Source organism: Suncus etruscus, chromosome X, assembly GCF_024139225.1.
Source record: "Suncus etruscus isolate mSunEtr1 chromosome X, mSunEtr1.pri.cur, whole genome shotgun sequence".
Taxonomy (NCBI): Eukaryota; Metazoa; Chordata; class Mammalia; order Eulipotyphla; family Soricidae; genus Suncus; species Suncus etruscus.
In genome coordinates this window covers 54,324,665-54,348,588 of record NC_064868.1, presented here as the reverse complement: position 1 = coordinate 54,348,588, position 23,924 = coordinate 54,324,665, and the positions used below count along the sequence as shown (strand labels likewise).

The window sequence follows — 23,924 nt, the reverse complement described above, 5'->3', positions numbered from 1 at the left end:
GTCTTTCCTGAACTCTGGAAGCTCTCCTCAGAGCCTGGGAAGCGAACCCCAAAGAAACTACATTTGAAAGCTACCCAGCGAGCCAGGGAGTGAGTAAGAAATGGCTGGATGTGGGGGTTTCCAGGCAGAGTGCTGATTGCTCTACCTGCAGAGTCTCCACCCGGCTGTGCTTCTTCTGAGGAAACTGAGCACCTGAAGGGAGCCCTATCCTACCCTTCTCTGTCTTTCCTGAACTCTGGAAGCTCTCCTCAGAGCCCTGGGAAGCGAACCCCAAAGAAACTACATTTGGAAGCTACCCAGCGAGCCAGAAACTGAGCACCTGAAGGGAGCCCTGTCCTACTCTTCTCTGTCTTTCCTGAACTCTGGAAGCTCTCCTCAGAGCCCTGGGAAGCGAACCCCAAAGAAACTACATTCGGAAGCTACCCAGCGAGCCAGTGACTCTCCTCAGAGTCCTGGGAAGTGAACCCCAAAAATACAGCATTCTGAAGCTGCCCAGCGAGCGAGTGAAAACTACGCCTGACCAGTGGGGCCCGACTGTGAAAAACTGTGAGTTCTGCCTGTGTGTGTCTCTCTGCTATCCGGTTGCGTGAACCTCCTGAGAGTGGGCTGAAAAGAGGCTCCAGAAGGCACTTAGCTCCACTTCGCTACGCAGCCGTGTGCTCTTTCTAAAAAAAGAACACCATCACAAGAAGAAAAAAACCACACTAAGAACTGTGCTGGATCACAGAAGCAAGAACTTCTCTCCAGACTGTCTTCTCTGCTGCGTGCTCGGGCCTAAGATTTGATCCTGTGTGAGGCTTCATCCACGGAGGACTCCCCTACCTTGGAGGCAAGTCGGCCCATCCAGAAAGGGCGGAGCCAGAGAAGTGTGTTGCCTGCATCATATAACCAATGAATACCACCACAACACGTAGAAAAACCCACAATACAAGTGTGACAATGAGGAATCAATGCAGGCCAGCATCAGACATAGAGAATGAAGATGACAATTCTGATGACCAGTTAACGACCAACCAATTAATCAATTTCTCAGATAAGGACTTTAGAGTAGCAATATGGAAGATGCTCAAAAAACTCAAAGAAACCATGAATAGAGTAGAAAAGAACACTAATAAGAATCAAGAAAATATGAAGACAGAAATCACAAAACTCCAAACTGAAATAACATGTCAACTAACAGGCCTGAAAAAATCAGTAAACGAAGTGAATGACAAAATGGATAAGCTCTGGGACAGGGTATCAGAAGCTGAGAATAGACTTGGTGCTGTGGAAGATGAGATACATAAGAATTCCATACAACAGGAGAGATTGGAAAAAAAACTTAAAACAAATGAACAGACAATGGAAAAATTAGTCAAAGAATGGGAACAGATGAAAATAGAGATCTATGATAAGATCAACAGAAACAACTTAAGAATCATTGGAGTCCCAGAGACACAGGAAGAAAATTTCCAGGAAGAATCAACGGTCAAGAACATCATTAAAGAGAAACTCCCAGAGCTAAAGAATATATGTGATCAAATCCTGCATGCTCGAAGAGTACCAACCAAGAGACCCAAGAAAAACCACCCCAAGACACATCCTAGTCACAATGACAAATCCCACAGATAGAGACAGAATTCTGAAAACAGCAAGATCAAAAGGGGAAATTACGTTCAAGCAAGCATCCTTGAGATTTACAGCAGACCTGTCACCACAAACACTCAATGCCAGAAAGCAGTGGTAGGATATTGTGACAAGACTGAATGAAATGAATGCTTCACCTAGCATACTGTACCCAGCAAAACTCACTTTCCAGTTTGACGGAAGAATAGATGGTTTCACAGACAAAAAAACAGCTCAGAAACTTTACAGACTCAAAACCAGTCTTAAGAGAAAAACTGAAAGACCTAATTTAAAACAAGACTAACCAAAAGACACACCAAATTTCGATATAAGATGGCATTAAATCCCAGGACAATTCTTTCTCTCAACGTCAATGGACTAAATGCACCAGTTAAGAGACACAGAGTGGCTAAATGGATCAAAAAACTCAATCCAAACTTCTGCTGCCTACAAGAAACGCACCTGAATAGTCAGAACAAACATAGACTCAAAATAAAAGGCTGGAGAAAAGTTATCCAAGCAAACAACACCCATAAAAAAGCTGGAGTGGCCATAGTAATATCAGATAATGCAAACTTTATACTCAGGAAAGTTGTAAGGGACAAAAATGGACATTTTATATTGATCAAGGGGTATGTAGAGCAGGAAGAAATAACTATCCTAAACATATATGCACCAAATGAGGGGCCAGCAAAATATTTAAAACAACTGTTGACAAATATAAAAAACAATATCAATAACAACACAATAATTGTGGGGGACCTCAACACTGCTTTGTCAACACTGGATAGGTCAACCAGACTGAAACCCAACAAGAATATACTAGACCTGAAGAGAGAAATGGAAGAAAGAGGCCTAGTGGATGTATATAGGACATTCCATCCCCAGAAACCTGGATACACATTCTTCTCCAATGTACATGGGACATTCTCCAGGATAGACTACATGCTGGCACATAAAACATACCTCCATAATATCAAGAGGATAGAAATTTTGTAGACTAGCTTCGCTGACCACAAGGCTCTGAAATTATTTGTGAATTCCAAAGGGACTCAGAAGAAAAACTTTAACATCTGGAAGTTAAACAGCCTCATACTCAATAACCAGTGGGTCCGAGATGAAATCAAGAAGGAAATCAAAAGGTTCCTGGAAACAAATGACAATAAAGACACAAATTATCAGAACTTATGGGACACAGCAAAAGCTGTACTGAGAGGAAAATTTATAGCTTTGCAAGCACACATAAGGAAGGAAGAAGGAGCTTAACTGAGTAGCTTAATGACACAGCTAATAGAACTAGAAAGTACTCAACAAAAGGATCCAAAAATAGGAAGACAGAAGGAAATAACAAAGCTGAGAGCAGAAATCAACGATGTGGAAACCCAAAAAACAATCCGAAAGATCAACGAAAGCAGAAGTTGGTTCTTCAAAAAAATAAACAAGATTGATAGACCAATGGCAAACCTAACAAAGAAAGAGAGAGAAAGAAATTCGATAACTCGTATTAGGAATGAAAAAGGAGAGATCACTACTGATATGACAGAGATTCAAAGGGTAAGCAGAAAATACTTTGAAAAACTCTATGCCACTAAAAATGAGAACCTGGAAGAAATGGATAAATTCTTGAACTCTTATAATCTTCCACGGTTGAAGGAAGAGGATGTAGCATATCTAAACACCCCCATCAACATTGATGAAATAAAAATGGTAATTAAAATCTGCGCAAAAACAAAAGCCCAGGCCCAGATGGATTCACTAATGAATTCTTTCAAACTTTCCAAGAGGAACTACTACCAATCCTGGCAAGACTGTTTCATGAAATTGAACAAACGGAAACACTCCCAAACAGCTTTTATGAAGCCAACATCACCCTAATACCTAAACCAGACAGAGATGCTACGAAAAAAGAAAATTACAGACCAATTTCGCTGATGAATGCAGATGCAAAGATCCTCAACAAAATCCTGGCAAATAGGATTCAATACCTCATTAAGAAGATCATCCACTACGATCAAGTAGGTTTCATCCCAGGAATGCAAGGATGGTTTAACATCCGTAAGTCTATCAACATAATACACAACATCAACAACAAGAAAAATAAAAACCACATGATTATATCAATAGATGCAGAGAAAGCATTTGACTAGGTCCAACACCCATTCTTGATCAAAACTCTCAGCAAGATTGGAATGGAAGGAACCTTTCTCAATATAGTTAAGGCCATCTACCACAAGCCAGTGGCAAATATTATCCTCAATGGAGAAAAACTAAAAGCCTTCCCTCTAAATTCTGGCACAAGACAAGTCTGTCCTCTCTCATCACTCCTATTCAACATAGCACTGGAAGTACTTGCTATAGCGATTAGGCAAGAAAAAGATATCAAGGGAATCCAGATAGGAAAGGAAGAAGTCAAGCTCTCACTGTTTGCAGATGACATGATGCTCTACTTAGAAAACCCTAAAGACTCTACCAAAAAGCTTCTAGAAACAATAGACTCATATAGCAAGTTGGCAGGCTACAAAATTAACACACAAAAATCAATGGCCTTTCTATACACCAATAGTAATAAGGAAGAAATAGACATTAAGAAAACAACCCCATTCACAATAGTGCCACACAAACTCAAATATCTTGGAATCAACTTGACTAAAAATGTGAAGGACCTATACAAAGAAAACTATAAAACTCTGCTCCAAGAAATAAGAGAGGACACGCGGAAATGGAAACACATACCCTGCTCATGGATTGGCAGGATTAACATAATCCAAATGGCAATACTCCCCAAGGCGTTATACAGATTCAACACTATCCCTCTAAAGATACCTATGACATTCTTCAAAGAAGTGGATCAGACACTTTTGAAATTCATTTGGAACAATGAACACCATAGAATAGCTAAAGCAATCATTGGGAAAAAGAATATGGGAGGAATTACTTTCCCCAACTTTAAACTTTACTACAAAGCAATAGTTATCAAAACAGCATGGTACTGGAATAAGGACAGACCCTCAGATCAGTGGAATAGGCTTGAATACTCAGAAAATGTTCCCCAGACATACAATCACCTAATTTTTGATAAAGGAGCAGGAAATCCTAAATGGAGCAAGGAAAGCCTCTTCAACAAGTTGTGTTGGCACAACTGGATAGCCACTTGCAAAAAATTGAACTTAGACCCCCAGCTAACATCATGTACGAAGGTAAAATCCAAATGGATTAAAGACCTCGATATCAGACCCCAAACCATAAGATATATAGAACAACACATAGGCAAAACTCTCCAGACATTGAGACTACAGGCATCTTCAAGGAGGAAACTGCACTCTCCAAGCAAGTGAAAACAGAGATTAACAGATGGGAATATATTAAGTTGAGAAGCTTCTGCACCTCAAAGGAAATAGTGCCCAGGATACAAGAGCCACCCACTGAGTGGGAGAATCTATTCACCCAATACCCATCAGACAAGGGGCTAATCTCCAAAATATACAAGGCACTGACAGGAATTTACAAGAAAAAAAACATCTAATCCCATCAAAAAATGGGGAGAAGAAATGAACAGACACTTTGACAAAGAAGAAATACAAATGGCCAAAAGACACATGAAGAAATGCTCCACATCACTAATCATCAGGGAGATGCAAATCAAAACAACAATGAGATACCACCTCCCACCACAGAGAATGGCACACATCACAAAGAATGAGAATAAACAGTGTTGGTGGGGATGTGGAGAGAAAGGAACCCTTATCCACTGCTGGTGGGAATGCCGTCTAGTTCAACCTTTATGGAAAGCAATATGGAGATTCCTCCAAAAACTGGAAATCGAGCTCCCATACGACCCAGCTATACCACTCCTAGGAATATACCCTAAGAACACAAAAATACAATACAAAAATCCCTTCCTTACACCTATATTCATTGCAGCACTATTTACCATAGCAAGACTCTGGAAACAACCAAGATGCCCTTCAACAGACGAATGGCTAAAGAAACTGTGGTACATATACACAATGGAATATTATGCAGCTGTCAGGAGAGATGAAGTCATGAAATTTTCCTATACATGGATGTACACAGAATCTATTATGCTGAGTGAAATAAGTCAGAGAGAAAGAGAAAAACGCAGAATGGTCTCACTCATCTCTGGGTTTTAAGAAAAATGAAAGACATTCTTGCAATAATAAATTTCAGACACAAAAGAGAAAAGAGCTGGAAGTTCCAGCTCACCTCAGGAAGCTCACCACAAAGAGTGATGAGTTTAGTTAGAGAAATAACTACATTTTGAACTTTCCTTATAATGAGAATGTATGAGGGAAATGGAGAGCCTGTTTAGAGTACAGTCGGGGGTCGGGTGGGGAGGAGGGAAACTTGGGACTTGGGTGATGGGAATGTTGCACTGGTGATGGGTGGTGTTCTTTTTATGACTGAAACCCAAACACAATCATGTATGTAATCAAGGTGTTTAAATAAAAAAAAAGAGTACCGGCTAAAAAAGACCTGATAAAAAGCACCCAAGACACATCCTAGTCACAATGACAAATCCCACAGATAGGGATAGAAAACTGAAAGCTGCAAGATCATAAAGGGAAATTACATCCAAAGTATCATCCTTATAATTTACAGCAGAACTGTTACAAGAATTCCTTATGTATTTTTACCTTTTTTGGGGGGAAGGGTCACACCCGGCAGCGCTCAGGGGTTACTCCTGGCTCTATGCTCAGAAATCACTCCTGGCAGGTTCGGAGGACATATGGGTGCTGGGATTCGAACTGATGAAACACCTTACCTCCATGCTATCTCTCCGGCCTTTATTTTTTACCTTTTTTAGAGGATCTCGTTGTGCACTACAGTGATTGCAATACACCTGTTAGTGTCTGTCAACTTGTTTTCTTCTTTGGAAAATAACTTGAGAAAATCCTGTAGTGTACATTTATTTGTGATGCTAATGGCAAAGATGGGTGCATGAAAGTCTGAAATGTCTGGGAATTATGAAAATTAATGTACTGGGCTGTGTATTTGATCTGACCTTGAAAAAGTGTAAAAATAATAGACTCATTGAGCTGCTTGTATTTCTAGCAAACATGCTACTCATATTTTAAGTCATCATTATGGCTATAAATTTTCTCTTTGTGTCTTGTCTGCTAATCAGCTTTATTCGGGTCTTCATGTAGAACATTCATCAGAAACAGAAGTAGATTATTATAATCTTGTCTGTGCCCTGCAATTTGGACATTGATCTTCCCAGCGGTTATTTTAAAGTCTTTTGGGCTGATATGCCTATGTTGTCCTGCCCATTAGCTTTCATAATTTTGCCAAATTCTTCTGCCACTTTTCTTTTATGTCCCAAGGAATTTGACCTTTTAAGATCATTCTCATAATGGTTTCAATTAAAATAATAAGACAAGGAACCAAAGTGGTAGCGCAAGCTGAAAGGCATCTATCTGCCTTGCGTGCACTAACCTAGGACTCACCACAGTTCGATCCCCTGGCATCCCATATGTCTTTATTTCAATACCATGCTGTTTTGATAAATATTGCTTTGTAATACAGTTTAGAGTTGGGGAAAGTAATGCCTCCCATATAATTTTTCCCAATAATTGCATTAGTTATTTGAGGATGTTTATTGCTTCAAATTAATTTCAAAAGTGCTTTATCCACTTCTTTGAAGAATGTCATGGGTATATTTAGAGGAATAGCATTAAATCTGTACAATGCTTTGGGGATTATTGCCATTTTAATTATGTTAATTCTGCCAATCCATGAGCAGGGTATGTGTTTCCATCTCCATGTGTCCACTCTTATTTCTCAGAGTAGACTTTTATAATTTTCTTTGTATAGGTCCTTCACATCTTTAGTCAAGTTGACTCCAAGATATTTGAGTTTGTGTGACACTAATGTGAACAGGGTTGTTTTATTAATGTCCATTTCCTCCCTATTATTATTGGTGTATAGAAAGGCCATTTACTTTTGTGTGTTAATTTTATAGCCAGCCACATTGCTATATGAGTTTATTATTTCCGAAAGCTTTTTGGTAGAGTCTTTAGGGTTTTCTAAGTAGAGTATCATGTCATCTGCAAACAGTGAGAGCTTGACTTCTTCCTTTCCTATCTGGATTCCCTTGATATCTTTTTCTTGCCTAATTGCTATAGCAAGTACTTCCAGTGCTATGTTGAATAGGAGTGGTGAGAGAGGAAAGCCTTGCCTTCTGCCAGAATTAAGAAAAATGACTTTTAGTTTTTCTCCATTGAGGATAATATTTGCCACTGGCTTGTGGTAGATGGCCTTAACTATATTGAGAAAGGTTCCTTTCGTTCCCATCTTGCTGAGAGTTTTTATCAAGAATGGGTGTTGGTCCTTATCCAATGCTTTCTCTGCATCTATTGATATGATCATGTGATTTTTATTTTTCTTGTTGTTGATGTTGTATATTATTTTGATAGATTTACGGATGTTAAACCATCCCTTTATTCCTGGGATGAAACCTACTTGATCGTAGTGAATAATCTTCTTGATGACGCATTGTATTCTATTTGCCAGGAATTTTTTGAGGATCTTTGTGTCTGTGTTCATCAGGGATATTGGTCTGTAAATTTCTTCTTTGGTAGCATCTCTGTTTGGTTTAGGTATCAAGGTGATGTTGGCTTCATAAAAACTATTTGGGGGTGTTTCCTTTTTTTTTCGATTTCAGAATAGAGTCTTGCCAGGATTGGTAGTAGTTACTCTTGAAAGGTTTGAAAGAATTTATTAGGAAATCTATCTGGGCCTGGGCTTTTGTTTTGGGCAGACATTTGATTACCGTTTTAACTTCATCAATAGTTATGGGGGTGTTTAGATAGGCTACATCCTCTGTATTCAACTGTGGAAGGTTATAAGAGTCCAAAAATTTGTCCATTTCTTCCAAGTTCTCATTTTTAGTGGCATAGAGTTTCTCAAAGTAGTTTCTGATTACCCTTTCAATCTCTGCAATATCAGTAATGATCTCCCCTTTTTCATTTCTAATACGAGCTATCAAGTTTCTCTCTCTCTTTCTTTGTTAGTTTCGCTAATGGTCTATCAATCTTGTTTATTTTTTAAAAGGACCAACTTCTGTTTTCCTTGATCTTTTGGATTTTTGGGGGGTTTATACTTCATTGATTTCTGCTTTCAGCTTTGTTATTTCCTTTTGTCTCCCTATTTTTGGTTCCTTTTGTTGAGCACTTCCTAAGCTGTGTCATTAAGCTATTCGGGCATGCCCCTTCTTCCTTCTTGATGTGTGCTTGCAAAGCTATAAATTTTCCTCTCAGTACTGCTTTTTCTCTGTCCCATAGGTTCTGATAGTTTGTGTCTTTATTATCATTTGTTTCCAGGAAGGTTTTGATTTCCTCTTTGATTTCATCTCGGACCCACTGGTTATTCAGTATGAGGCTGTTTAACTTCCAGGTGTTACAGTTTTTCTTCTGTGTCCCTTTGGAATTCCCATATAATTTCAGGGCCTTGTGGTCAGCGAAGGTAGCCTGCAAAATTTCTATCCTCTTGATATTATGGAGGTATGTTTTATATGCCATCATGTAGTCTATCCTGGATAATATCCCATGTACATTGGAGAAGAATGTGTATCCAGGTTTCTGGGGGTGGCATGTCCTATATATCTACTGGGCCTCTTTCTTCCATTCCTCTTTTCAGGTCTAGTATATTATTGGTGGGTTTCAGTATGGTTGACCTATCAACTATTGACAATGCCATGTTAAGTTTTCCTACAATTATTGTGTTGTTATTGATATTCTTTTTTAGATTTGTCAACAATTGTATTAACTATTTTGCTGGCCCCTCATTTGGTGCATATACGTTTAGGAGAGTGATTTCTTTTTCCTGTACATATCCCTTGATTAATACAAAATGTCCAACTTTGCCCCTTACAACTTTCCTGAGTATAAAGTTTCATCATCTGATATTAGTATGACCACTCCAGCTTTTTTATGGGTGTTGTTTGCTTGGATGATTTTCCTCCAGCCTTTTATTTTGAGTCTGTATTTGTTCTGACTATTCAAAGTTTTTTCTTGTAGGCAGCAGAAGGTTGGATTGAGTTTTTTGATCCATTTAGCCACTCTATGTCTCTTAACTGGTGCATTTAGTCATTTTACATTGAGAAGAAGAATTGTCATGGGATTTAGTGTCATCTTTCTGTCAAAGTTTGGGGCATCTGTTGGTCCATCTTGTCTTAAAGTAGGTCTTTCAGTTTTTCTTTTAAGGCTGGTTTTGTGTCTGTAAAATTTCTGAGCTGTTGTTTATCTGTGAAGCCATGTATTCTTCCTTATAACCTGAAAGTGAGTTTTGCTGGTAGCAGTATTCTATGTGAAGCATTCATTTCATTGAGTTCTGTCACTATGTCCCACCACTGCCTTCTGGCCTTGAGTGTTTCTTGTGACAGGTCTGCTGTAAATCTCAGGGATGTAATTTCCCTTTATGATCTTGCTGCTTTCAGAATTCTGTCTCTATCTGTGGAATTTGTCATTGTGAGTAGGATGTGTCTTGGGGTGTTTTTTCTGTGGTCTCTTTTAGTTGGTACTCTTCGGGCATGTGGGATTTGATCACATGTATTATATAGCTCTGGTAGTTTCTCTTTAATGATGTTCTTGACTGTTGATTCTTCCTGGAGATTTTCTTCCTGAATCTCTGGGACTTCAATAATTCTTAAGTTGTTTCTGTTGAGCTTATCATAGACTTCTATTTTCATCTGTTCACATTCTTTGACTAATTTTTCATCGTCTGATCATTTGCTTTAAGGCTTTTTTCCTATTTCTTCTGCTGTATGGAGTTGTTATGCATTGCATCTTCTAGCTCACTACTTGTATCCTCAGCTTCTGTTACCCTGATGGAGAGTTTATCCATTTTGTCTGTCAATTTGTCTACTGAGTTTTTCAGACCTGTTATTTTAGTTTGGAGTTTCCTGATTTCTGTATTCTTATTTTCTTGGTTATTATTAGTGTTCTGTCCAACTTGATCTATGCTTTGTTTGAGTTCTATGAGCATCCTCCATATTTCCTCTCTAATCTCCATATCTTAGAGACTGACTAGTTGGTTGGCCATTTTCCGGTCATCAGAGTTGCCATCTTCATTCTCTATGACTGGTGCTGGCCTGCGTTGATTCCCCATTGTCACACTTGTGTTGTGGGTTTTTCTACATGTTGTGGTGGTATCCATTGGCTAAATGATGTGTGCCATCACGCTCCTCTGGCTCCACCCTTTCTGGGCGGGTTGACTAGCCTCCAAGTTAGGGGAGCCACAAACAGGATCAAATCTTAGGCCCGAGCACGCAACAGAGAAGATAGTCCAGAGAGATATGCTGGGTCTCAGAGATCCAGCACAGTTCCCAGTGTCATTTTTTTCTGCGTTTTGCTGTGGGGTTCATTCATTAGAAAGAGTGCATGGCCGGGAAATGAAGTGGAGTGGCCTTGCTTTTCTGGAGCCTCTAGGGTGCAATTTTGCTGGGTTCTTTTTGGCCCACTCACGAGAGGTTCAGGACACAGGACAGTAGAAAAACACAGACAACACTCACAGTCTCTCGCAGTTGGGAACCACTTGGGCAGGTGCAGATTTCTCGTATATAATTTTTATTAAATATTTATAAACACCTTGATTACAAATATGATTGTAGTTGGGTTTCATTCATGTAGATCCTATAATATTGAGTTCATATAACAAGTGTTTGCTAAATTATGAAGTCCAGTGAGAGCCAGACCAGTTTCCTCAGAAACAGAACCAGAATTCTGAATCTGATCACTCTTATTCCCATAATCTCTGTTTTAATGTGATATGTTGGCTTGTTGTCAGATGATCTATTGGGATTGAAATTGGTTTCCTTTTTTCTTTCTCTTGGGTAGTCCATGTTTGATTTGGGGAGGAGCGGTAATGTTTCAGCTTGGATTGCTCCTTATCCCTTGCAGCGGAAGTCTGTAGCTTGGCTTCATCTTTAGTGAGAATTCTGATTCTGACAAGGCATAGCCAGACCCAGAGTATCTTGGTGGGGCTGCCATTCAGTTTCCTGTTTAGGGTACCTATTCAGGTGCTAGTTGTAAATGACACTGGTGAGATCGGAGTCACTGAAGGTCTGATCCAGGAGTCACTGAAGGTCTGATTACTGGGTCATCAGCGTCACCAGAAGTCTGATCCTGGGTGAGTATACTACTCACAAAGATGCATCAACCAGCATTTGCATCAACCAGTTGGGAGAGTAATTTCATTTATTATAGGTGGGAAATGGATATTTATATTAGGGGAGAGTAGGGTGTGGATCCTGTGAGATGGGATAAAATAAGGTTTGTGCTTCTATGTTTAGGGAAGACAGTGTGAAGAGATTAGAGAAAGCAGGGTGTGTGCCTGAGTATTAAGGTGATGAGCTACAGGTAAGTAGGAAAATCTTTGTTTTGTGTGAAACTAAGTTGTAAATAAAGAGATACCAAGAAACCAGGGTTGATCTTTGTTTTGGATGAAACCAAATTGTGAATCAACACTATATTTTACAGAGTACTATACCAATTATAAGCCATGTATGTTATTAAAAGCAGGTGATAAAGGCGAGAAATCCAACATTCTTCCTTCTGGATATATTCGTTGTCTGGCAACACTGCACATTCATAAGCAAAAGCTACTGAGGCAGACTCAATCAGAATCTGCTGTGGTAAATTTCTGATAATATTTTTCACTGCACAGTTGTGTTAGGCTAAGTGGAACATCAAGCATTGATATCCTAACACAGATACAAATAAACACGTTCAACTTCAATAATAAGTCTTGGAATCTTAATAAAGATCACAGTGTGCTAAAGTTTCTTGATGTGGCTGTTATAAAAAGAAACAAACTGTTAGGAATGTCTGAGGAAAATTAAACTATAACCTTTAGTTTTAATGAAAATGTGGCAGTCATTACAAAATAATTTCTTATAACTATATAGTATTACATCAGGTATATGTACTACATTTTTATGATCCACTTGTCTGTTGTTGGGAATTTAGGTTCACTTCAACTCTTAGCTATTGTACTGAGTACTATTTTTATTTGAGATTGTAAGGATATAAATCACTTCATCAATAGTTTTACACCTTGATTGTTGTCTAATTTTTGTGGTAAAGGTTTCCTTAAATAAGTATATAGAATAGTACTGAGAAAAATTGTCTTTATTGTCAGATAAATTCATCAGATTCCTATTGTCAGAGGAATCTGTTGCAATCACTGTTGCATAATGATATTGTTGTGGATTTATTGTAAATGACTTTTATTCTTTTGTGGAATGCTTCATCAGTTTCAATTCTGTTGAGTTCTTTTAATCATAATTTATGTTGAGATTTGTCAAAACTTTATCTTTATTAATTTACTCGTACATTCATATTTGTTGTTGGTATGGTATGTTACATTAATCGATATATTATTGAAATATACTTTTATCTATGGGATTAATCATATAAGACTATAATTGTTTTGATATGTACTTAATTAAGGATTAATTAAGGATTGGGGGGATGGGTCACACTCAGCTGTATTCAGGAGTTACTCTCGCTCAGTAATCACTCCTGGTCTGCTCTGAGGACCATATTGGAATGCCAGAGATCAAGCCCAAGTCCGATACATGCAAGGCAAATGCCCTTCCCACTATGCTATTGCTCTATCCATTAATTAAGGGTCTGATGAGTATATTTGCATCAGTGTTCAACAGGGATATTCTTATGTAATTTTCTTTTCAATTATATTTATATTATTATAGCAATGTTGGCTTCAAAGAACTTTTAAAAAAGATTCTGTTTCTTAAACGTTTTTGAAAACATACATGGTATGTCATCTTTGAAGGTTTGGTAGAGTTTTCTACAATATATTTGAATGAGGGTTTTTGATCATGGGATACATTATCCTTTCTTAAATATAGCATTTTTATTTTAATTAAAGCACCATGATTTACAATGCTATCCATATAACTTTGGATATATACAATGTTCTAGTTAGATATACAATATTTAGATATACAATGTTCTAGTTATCCATCATTGTTATAAAATATTCCAGCACCAATCATACTTACAACATCACTTCTCTCCAAAATGTTCCCAGGTTCCCTCCCTTTCTCTCGTGCCTCACCCAGCTTACTAATTTGACAAGTATAATTTTTAAGTTTTGTATGTTAAAGTTTGGATCCCATTACTTAACTCTTGTGGACTCTGTGGTTTGGGTACTTAGCTCTAAACATTTCTTAACACCAGCAATGTACCTGAATCCCCTTTACTCCTATCCCCCATGATTCTCACTTGTCTTCCCCTTCCCTCCACTCTATTTATTTTTTTCTTCTCCCTGTACTCTGGGGGCAAGGTTGATCTAGACTTTTTCCATTTTTTACATAACAATTCCACATGCAGTTATTTATATACCACAGATAATGTATATTATACTGCGTGTATGTTTCTTCTGTTTCATTTAACCATATTTCTGGTTTGGTTCATTAGCCATATCTTTTGGTTCCATTCATGCTGTCAGCAATTGCATGATTTTATCATTGCTTGCAGCTGCAGAATATTTAATTTTGTATATGCATATCACATCTTCATGATCTATGCATCTTCATTGGATATCTAGGTTCATTTTAAACCTTAATTACACTACTAAGTGAATGGATAATGAACAATGACTAATGGTGTACATATATCTTTTTGAATGAATATTTTAAGTCATAAGGATAAGTACCCAAAAGTTGAAATTCTAAATCATACAAGAGATAAATTCATAATTTATTGAAAATCCAACATTTTGGTTTCCATAGGGGTTGAGCAAGAAAACATTCCCACCTGCAGTAGATAAAAATTCCCTCTTCACCCCATTTCCACCACAGATTGTTCCTAACATTTTTGATTTGTGCCATCTTTTCCCATCTTCTACTAGTCTATGAATTTATTTGTTGTGGCCTTATTTATTTGTGCCTTACATTTATGGTATACTTTATGGTTTTTCATTTTACCTTTCCTTCCTACTTGATTTTCACAATTGTATTGTTTTTACACTGTCCCATATATATATATATATTTGTAACTTATTTCTTCATTTTCTTTAGTCTCAAGAAATAATTTCACTCCTTTGTTGATTTATTCTTTGATCCAGCTGTTATTTAGCAGAATAATGCTCAGTTTCCAGGTGTTAGAGTTTCTTCACCTGTGAATATGGTTAATTTCTGTTTCTATAATATTAGGTTCCAATAGTGTGCGTGGTATAATTGTTATGTTTATGAATTCATGTTATATGCATGAACTAAAGTGTGATCTTTCCTGGAGAGCATTCTGTGTGCAGAGGAGAAGAATGTGTATTTTACTTTTTGAAGATGAAATGCCTTCTATAAATACATTAGTTTCATTTCTTCTAGTTTCCCATGTAGGGCTCTAGTATCTTTACTAATGTTCTATTTGCTGTACCCAAGATTTACATTAGTATGTTGAATTCTCCCACTACTATCATGTTTCAATTTATTTTTTAGTTTTTTGAGTAAAGCCCTTGCAATCTGTTGACACCATATTTGATGATTATATATTTATTAGTTAGTACTACTTGGTCTCCTCCTTCCTTGATCAATAAGTTGTGTCCACACATCCCTATAATTGCTGATTTTAGATTGATCATAAGTTGGGTTGATTAAATATATCTGTTCCAGCTTTTTGTTTCCCATTTGCTTTCACAGTTGTATTCCATCTTTTCATTCTGAGCCTATGTCTATCCTAAGATTTTAGGTTTTTCCCCTGCATAAGACAATGGATAAATTTAATTTACTGGTATAGCTGATTTTTATTTCCCATTTGCTTGCACAATTGTATTATGAGCACATGTCTACCCTGAGATTTTAGGTTTGTCCCCTGTATAAGATAATGGATTAATTTAATTTACTGATATAGCTGATTACTCTGTCTTTTGGAATTGAGAGTTTTGTCCAATGATATACACGTACAGAATTGATTAAATGGGCTGAGTTGCTGTTTTATTGTGTAGGTTTGTTGCTTCTACAATGAACTAGTTGCTTTCTCTAAATGGTCTTTCACACATGGCTGTTTTATTATCACAAATGTCACCAATGCTTACCTGTCTAAGAATTTTTTCATCCATCACATTTATATGAGGGTTTTAAATTATAATAGACTCTAGGTTGGCTATTTCTTTCTTTCAGTAACTTGAATATATCTGCTTGCTCTTTTCTCACCTACAATTTCAAATAGAAGCTCGGTTTTGATGCTATTTCTCTTATATTTAACATTTCTCTTCCTTTTTTGCTATTTCTAAGAATATTTTACCTTTTTGGCATTTTGATTGATTACTATGTATCTTGATCTTGTTCTGTTTGAGTCCATTTTGTTTGCTTTGCTTATTTTCCTCTTGAATCTAAAGATCTGACTCCCTTCAGAGAGTGGAGAAATTTTCAGCTGTTATGTATCCCTCCACTTATTCTTTCATGTGCCCTTTTTATTTGGTTTTTGGGTCACACCCAGTGGTGCTCAGGGGTTACTCCTGGCTATCTGCTCATAAATAGCTCCTGGCAGGCACGGAGGACCATATGGGACACCGGGATTCGAACCAACCACCTTTGGTCCTGGATCCGCTGCTTGCAAGGCAAACGCTGCTGTGCTATCTCTCCAGGCCGCTCATGTGCCCTTTTATTCACCTGATATTGCTTTAAAACTCAGAGATTCTTCATTTCATTGCTATTTAAGTACCCCATTTCACTGGCTTAATTAAAATTTACTGCTTAATTAAGTTTTTTGCCATCTCAGTGAATGTGATTTTAGGTTCTTATCCACAGGCTTAAGACATTTGATGGGCTTGGAGACATTCCTGCGTTTATGTACTTATCTGAGTGTAGTTGTATTCCTTAGCTTCTTCATTGTTCTTAAAGTTTTCTGGTTATCCTTGACTGTCATCTACTTGACTCTCCTTGACTCTCCTTGAGGTTCTCTGTCCTACATACTGAAACATACTTGGACCTTAGCACAATCATCTTAAGTGCACTTATGTGAGCCTGAATAAAAATGGGTGAGTAGATCTTGTGGAGCATAATCAGAAACCCTAAACGAATTGGGGTGAGAATTTGACCCACAAACCCTCCATCCATAGTCTGGGTAAGAATTCAAGTAAAGTCCACAGACAAATGGGGGTGTTCATTCCAACCAGCTGTCCCGTAGTCACCACTGTCAGCAGGAGCATCAGGATTATCTGAATTCATCCCTGGTTTTGGGTCTGAGTCAGCTGAACCTGAAAGGGGTTCTTCTTATCTGGGCAGATGAATCCCTTCCTCAAGGAGCAAAACAGTTCCTGTGTCTTCTTCAATCCTTAAAAGTCATTAAGGGGGAATGAGGGTGGAGGTCTATTGTTGCTGGCAGCTTCTGCCCAGCAGAGCCAGCTGGACTTCAATGATTCTGCTTCAGAGAGAGTGGGTTGCAAGAACTGGGCAACAAAATATAAAATATGAAGAAATAGGACCACACACGAATGTATGGGGTTATACATTCTAGCAAGCATGTGACAAAATTTAATCTCCATGCTATGAGTATATAAAGGATAAAACTACAGTCTTGGGTATGAATGGAATTTCCATGTTGACAAAGAGCAGGAGTTTGGGAAAACAGAAACATAAACAGTAGGCCTGTTAATATACATGACAATCTGGAGACTGGCTAGGTAGCTCAGGTGAAAAGGATCTTATCTAGGAAGTCCTGAGTTAGAAGGGTAGTGTTGGGGCCAGTGAGGTGGCGCTAGAGGCTGCAATGGTGGAGCTAGAGGTAAGGTGTCTGCCTTGCCAGCGTTAGCCTAGGATGAACGGGTTCGATCCCCCAGTGTTCCATATAGTCCCCCAAGCCAGGAGCAACTTCTGAGCGCATAGCCTGAGTGTCACAGGGTGTGGCCCAAAAACAAAAAAAAAAAGGTAGTGTTGAATGGGGGATGGGGTAACAGGATATTAGTATAACAAAAAGTGAAACTGCTTGGCTATTTGATAGCTGAAACCAGATTGACAGACTCTGTGAACTTGAACTGAGAAAATTGCTTTTGAGTTTAAGAAATGTAAATTTTGTGCCTGGCTAGGAGCTTTAATGACTTAGAGCTAAGTTCCTGACTTGGCTTTTAGATGTAAATAGGGCTGACAGAGAGGAAAATTGTCATAGTTTCGTTTTGGTACTGAAAATCCTCTGGGCAAAAGAATTTGATTTAGGCCATATTTCGGCCTGTAAATATACAAGAGAGAAATAATATTTAGCCAAATAATATGAAGGGAATATAATGTCAGTACCATGACATGCATTTCAGAAATATCTCTGGTAATTCCTCAACTGTCCACAAGGAGGCAAAAATCCTCAGCAGGCCTGTTGACAGGATCCCGTGGGGGAATTTTTATGACAAACTTCTAGTTTCCTGGTATTTATGTCTAAGAAGATATTTGATAAAATGTCTAATGTTGAAAATTTTATGGATTAATGTTCTTTAATGGATTTCTTTCAAGTGCACTAAAAAGTACTATTTCAAACCACAGTTGTCAAAAAGTAAGAAAAACAAATAAAGAGAAAGGAGATATAGAGAATAAAGAGGGAATGGGTGATTGTATGAGGAAAACTGAGATATTGGTTGTGGAAAAAGCAGACTGCATGGCTGAATCTCAATAATGAATATCTTTTTAATTGTTAAAAAGAAAAATGTATAAGAATGCTCTTGTAAGCCATAATATTTTAATAAAATAAATTTTAAAGATCTAAAGAAACAAAACAACAATATAAATGTGTTCTATAGAGGCAGGCATAAATGAGGACACCTTTTTAGTGGTAGAAAATGTGCACTGATGAATGGATAGCCTTGCATATTTTAGAGTACTATATTTGCATTGGTTTTGATTTAATATTTGCAGGCCTACTACAAAAGTTCTGAAATCATTGAAGCTTTCACCCTTTTAAAGATTACTTTGTGTCTTCTGATATGGTGTTTGATCTCTTCCTAAAGTACTGTCAATGAGCTGTTAGTTCATCATAATCTGGTGTAGAACACCAAGGCATGCTTTATATTTCAGAAAATAATTTTACTCAAAAGATCTGTCTTGAAGTCAGTAGTGATTTTATTTCATTGTGTCTTTGGGGGGGACACACCTAGCTATGCTCAGAGATAACACCTGGATCAGTGTTCAGGATTTACTCATAATAGTGTTCCTGAGACTCCATATTGTGCCAGGGTTATAACTGTTTTCTCTCCAGCCCCAGAAGTTATTAATTGTTGACCAGTTTTTTTTTTTGACACTTTCACAGTGGAGGAGGGAGGGTTTGAGTAAGGAAAATATCAAAGTTGAGGTTAAATGGAAAATTGTTTCCAAGATTTTGTTGGAAAAAGCTTTAAATAAAGCTCCTGTAAAGTTTGTTGGGAAGAGTTCTGAGCCATGAAATAAACTACTTTAGGTTCTATTTCTTGCTTGTTACCCACCATTTTTCACTATATTTGTCAGTTTAATTGAATCATTCTCCCAATTATTTTCAGTCATACATGGATGAAAGCCATACATGTGATAAGAAAAGTCATAATTATTTAGTGATCACTGAACAATTTCAAGATTTGGTGAACATTGCAATTTTGATCATTTGCAGTTATAGTTTATACTCTCTAAAATAGAATTTTAAAAATTATCTGTTCCAAGTATGTACTGGGTTATTTGAGAATATCCCTACTATTTTCTCTTACATACTTTCCCTTTGATCTTCCTATTCTAGGTGTCAACTCTGCTCGCTCAGTTCCTCCTTCCTACCCACCACCACAGGATCCGTTAAACCAGGGCCAGTACCTGGTCCCTGATGGCATCGCTCAGTCACAGGTCTTTGAGGTCAGCGAACCCAAGCGCAGCCAGTCACCATTCTGGCAAAACTTCAGCAGGTTAACACCCTTCAAAAAATAATACCTACAGGGAGTCAGATGCTTTTTAAATTTAAATATAAATTATATTTATAGATAGACCTTTTTTCGGAGAAGCACTGTTGAAATTTATATACATATATATGTATTTCTATATATGTATATATGGACATAAAATCAGACCCTTGAGTATACAGACATATATACACACACAAACACACACAGAAGGAGCAAAAATATTTTCTGTTTGGGGAACTGAAATCTGTGGTAATTTAAAGGTACCAATGACATCTAAACACATGATCCTTTCTCTAAAAGTTTTCAATTATCACACTGACCCCCTTGCATTTACTTTGAGAGACTGGTATCTCTATATATTTTTTTTAGTTAAGATAATCTATTTACTCTTCTGTGAGTGGTTCATTGACTTGTCATTATTATCATAGTTGTGTTTGCATTGGCTTCTAGTTTTATGATAGTGATGCTAATGAGATTTGAATTTAATGTGAAATTATATTGTTTGACTCTTTTTCCCCCTTTCACTTTTCAGTGGGTTAAAAGAGGATTCCCCCTTTTCCTCTCTCTTAGCTAACTATCTACAGTTGTTTCTGTAGCACTGAAGTTTCTTGAAACAACATTTCCCCTGCATCTTTTGTACTCAGTCCCATCAGTCTAGACATGCTATTTTGTGGCCTGTGAAAGTTTCTTGATAATTTCTTATTGTTTTTATTATATTTTAGGTGTTTTAAAAGGGCCTAATTCAAACAGGAACAAGGTATATATATATTTATATATATTTATATGTATATAGTCTCTCTGACAGAGTATAATGGAGCTGGAGAGGACGACTGTTCAAGAAACATTCTACATCTGGGTTGTTTTTTCTAGCTCTGGAATTTCCCATATTATAGCCCTGCTGTGTACTCAGAGTTTCATATCCAGTTTAGTTTGGATCAATTAATCTCTTTCTCAATATGCTTTAGTTATAAGATTCCAGATGCTATGTCCTTCCACTAATGGAAAAGATGAACTGGAAGATAAAAAAAGATACGACCATGACCCTTGGAGGAAAAAATCAATAGCCTTCCAGCAGCAAGTGATTTATAAATTTTACCATTGGTGTAAGGAAATGTTCATTCCTGCTCCCAATTGTATATAGTTTAGGCAGCATTTATAGGAGTCTATGGGGTATAATAAAATGTATGGTATCCAATAAAAATAATATTTCCAACATTATTCCTTACTATGCTATTTAAAGCATTTAAGGAGCTTATAAATAGTGTCTGAGGCAGAGATTCTATTTTCATAACCATTATTGGCATTTGTCTACCTGGAGAAAATTAACTTCTCCCACAAAACTGAAGAATCCTGTATGAGTACAGGAAGTATTATTATTTTTCACATTATAATTTGAGTGGAGAGACATTAAGCAGCAATAAGAATGGAGTAAGTTGGTAACCTGGAGAGTGTGAATCTGTCCTGTCCCCAAGAGATCTTCATTACTAAAAAACTTTAGTTTACTAAGCATTAGTGATAGCTGAATAGGACCTTAGAACATCTGTTCTGGTTGCTGTTCTATTACAAGCCCAGACCAAATCTTCCTCAGCCTGAAATTTTCCATTTGTAAGAATAAAAATATAGTGCTATTTAAGTTTCCATTTTATCATACTTAATCAGACTTTTGGGGTAAATCAAGGTTAAGACTATTATGGACAGAAAAAAAGGTCCTTGGAATTAATCACCACTTATTAACCAGTTTCTTAATACCCCATTGGCAAGTAAAGTGGTGTCTAGTGCCTGAGCTATGAATAGCCTTACCATCAAGCATAATACATTTCAATAACTGTGTAAGCCTCACTTTGTTGTGCAAATTTTTTCCTATTTTCTATTCCTCCCATGTGGCTTTGGCTTTGGCTTGTTACTCCAGAGCTTATAGATAGATCAGAAAAGGATGATTTACAACTTGGAGGCCTACAACATTTATTACAAAAGTTCCCTCATATCATCTGTTACTGTTAGTCTGGATCTAGAGCTCTAGAATCAGGGATATTACCTCAGCATTCACTCACCTCATACCTAACCAACCTACTGATATTTCAACATGACAGTAACTTGTGAAATGAAAAAATCAGCTCACTGTTTTTAAAGTGGTATCTCAGTTATGTAAGCAAAGCAAAATAATGACCAATATCCTATGGGATGTCCCATTACCTAGAGTCAGGGTCCAAGCCAATCATGTGTCCACACAGCAATGCTATCATCAAGAACTCTGTAAATCTCCCATTTTTGCATGGCCCCAAACTCTCCTTTCCTCAACTCAATGAGAACGGAATTTGTTCTACAAATGGCTTTGCTTGTATCTAGGGGACCTGATATGGGTGGTCCTAACACAGAAATCCAGCTCTCCCTTTTCTCTTCCCTCTCCCTTTCTCTATATGTGTATCTCTACTGATTTATAAGGACAACAAGTGATATCTAATAATTATGATGTGATGCCAAATAGTGATCTTCTAGTGCTTTGGGGATGGGGTGGGCTGGGTTGGATCGATGGGAAACAGCAATTTTTATTTCCCCTGCTGTGCTGCATTTACCAGCTAATTATGTTTTTTCAGAATGTTTGACCCTGTCAAACAAGTGTCAAAGTTGTGTGTTTAAAAAATATTTAACAAAAATAAGATGTTGTAATGACACAAAGCCTTATAAAATATTTATGTAATTCAATAAAGAAGTAAAAAATATCCAGGTGAATTATGATGTCATTTGTGTGTATTTCTGTGCAATCAATTATAAAATTAAAATTTTTCACTGTATGGGTCAGTTTATATAAAACCAATCTTTGGTCTGCCAGTCCTACTATTTCAGTGTCAGGCATCCAATCTTAAGCTCCCATATCTTTTTTAGAAAGTTGAAACAACAATCACGTTTAATTCTGAAACCGCTTCAGATGTCTTTATAGATGTTACTTGACCTTTAAAAAAACACTTAGAGACCCATTTCTGACCTTTTTCCTTTTCCTTGCAGCTACAAGTCTATTATAGGCACTGGAGGAAATTAAACACTGTAACTTGTGGAATATATTAAAAAATTTAAAAGGAAATCTAGTGTGATAATAATACCAAAAGATAATAGAAATGAGGTCCAGTAGGACTACTCCATGGTACGAACTTGAAAAAGGGAGTGTGTGTGTATTACACTTAGGACAGAGACAGAACCACTATGACAACAATAGCTGGAAATGAACAAGATTTGGGTGCTGAAACTAGGTAAAGTGATATGCCTTATACTCCTTTAGTAGCAGTATTCTAGTATTGCAAACAGCAGAGCCCAAAAGGAAAAGGGAAGAAAAGAGAGACTGAATGAGAGAGAGAAGAAAACTATCTGTCAAAGAGACCAACTGGTGGGGATTATGGGAGGGAACCTGAGGACATTGGTGATGGGAAATGTATTCTGGTGAAGGGATGGTGTTGAATACTGTATGACTAAAATTCAATCACCAACAACTCTTTAACTCTATATGTCATGATATTTCTATTAAAAAACTTGGAGTGTTGTATCTTTACATTCCCCCATCTTCACATCCCAGTTTATGGGTGCTACACCTGCATATCCTCTTTTACTTTACAGAACATTGTTACCTCTTTATAATGGCATTCCCCATATAGCTTTTGCCTTAGTACTTATGCATATGAAGGTAGTGGTACATATAAGGAAAGGGATCCTCATGTCAATAGTGATGATGAGACTTAATGAAATCAAGAGGTTGGATTTAAAGAAGTCACTCTGTCACTAGATGCCAGCACCCACTCTGTGGACACAAGACCTTTGTAGTTGGCATTGCAGGCCCACAGAAAGCTAGATCTCCCTCTTAGAGAAGTTGCATCAGGAACAAGCAGCAAGAAAAGAATATGAAAGAAAGACATCAACTATTCCCAAATTTTTCTCTGACAAAGAAATACAGGCACAAAAAAATATGAGATGCAAAGCCAGAAGTCAATGAGATATCATTTCACACAACAGAAAGCGTCACACATTACAAACTACATGATAAACCAGTGCTGGTGTGAATACAGAGAAAAGGGGACTCTCATTCACTGCTGGTGAGAATATTGACTGGTCCAGCCTTTTTGGAAGCATTTAGGACTTTCCTCAAAAAATAGAATTGAGCTTCCATTCCCAGCAATACTATTCCTAGGAATATACATTAAGAACCCAATAAAAAGCAATGCAGAAAATCCCTCTGCATTTCTATCTTAATCATACATTATCCACAATAGTCAGAATCTGGAAACAACCCAAGTACTTTAATATTTTAGCAATGGCATATGTACTAGGGCTCACTCTCCTTCTCTAGATAAGACCCCAATCTACCTTTATCCCATTATTCTCTCTTCTTCAGAACTTTCAAAGAAAACTTATATTTATTTTTTCTTGTACTTCTGAAATTCTTT

General features: G+C 37.3%; 1 protein-coding gene across 6 annotated transcripts in view; it reads left to right on the top strand.

Moving 5' to 3' along the window:
- ARHGEF9 (Cdc42 guanine nucleotide exchange factor 9) overlaps positions 1-22,214 on the top strand; it is a 601,826-nt gene extending 579,612 nt beyond the window's left edge. For all 6 annotated transcript variants that reach the window (XM_049767266.1, XM_049767262.1, XM_049767264.1 and 3 more), the window contains one exon: positions 19,338-22,214. In XM_049767266.1, coding sequence (XP_049623223.1) covers positions 19,338-19,519 — 182 coding nt within the window. In that variant the 3' untranslated portion in view covers positions 19,520-22,214. The remainder of the gene's footprint in view (positions 1-19,337) is intronic.
- Positions 22,215-23,924: the final 1,710 nt, after the last annotated feature.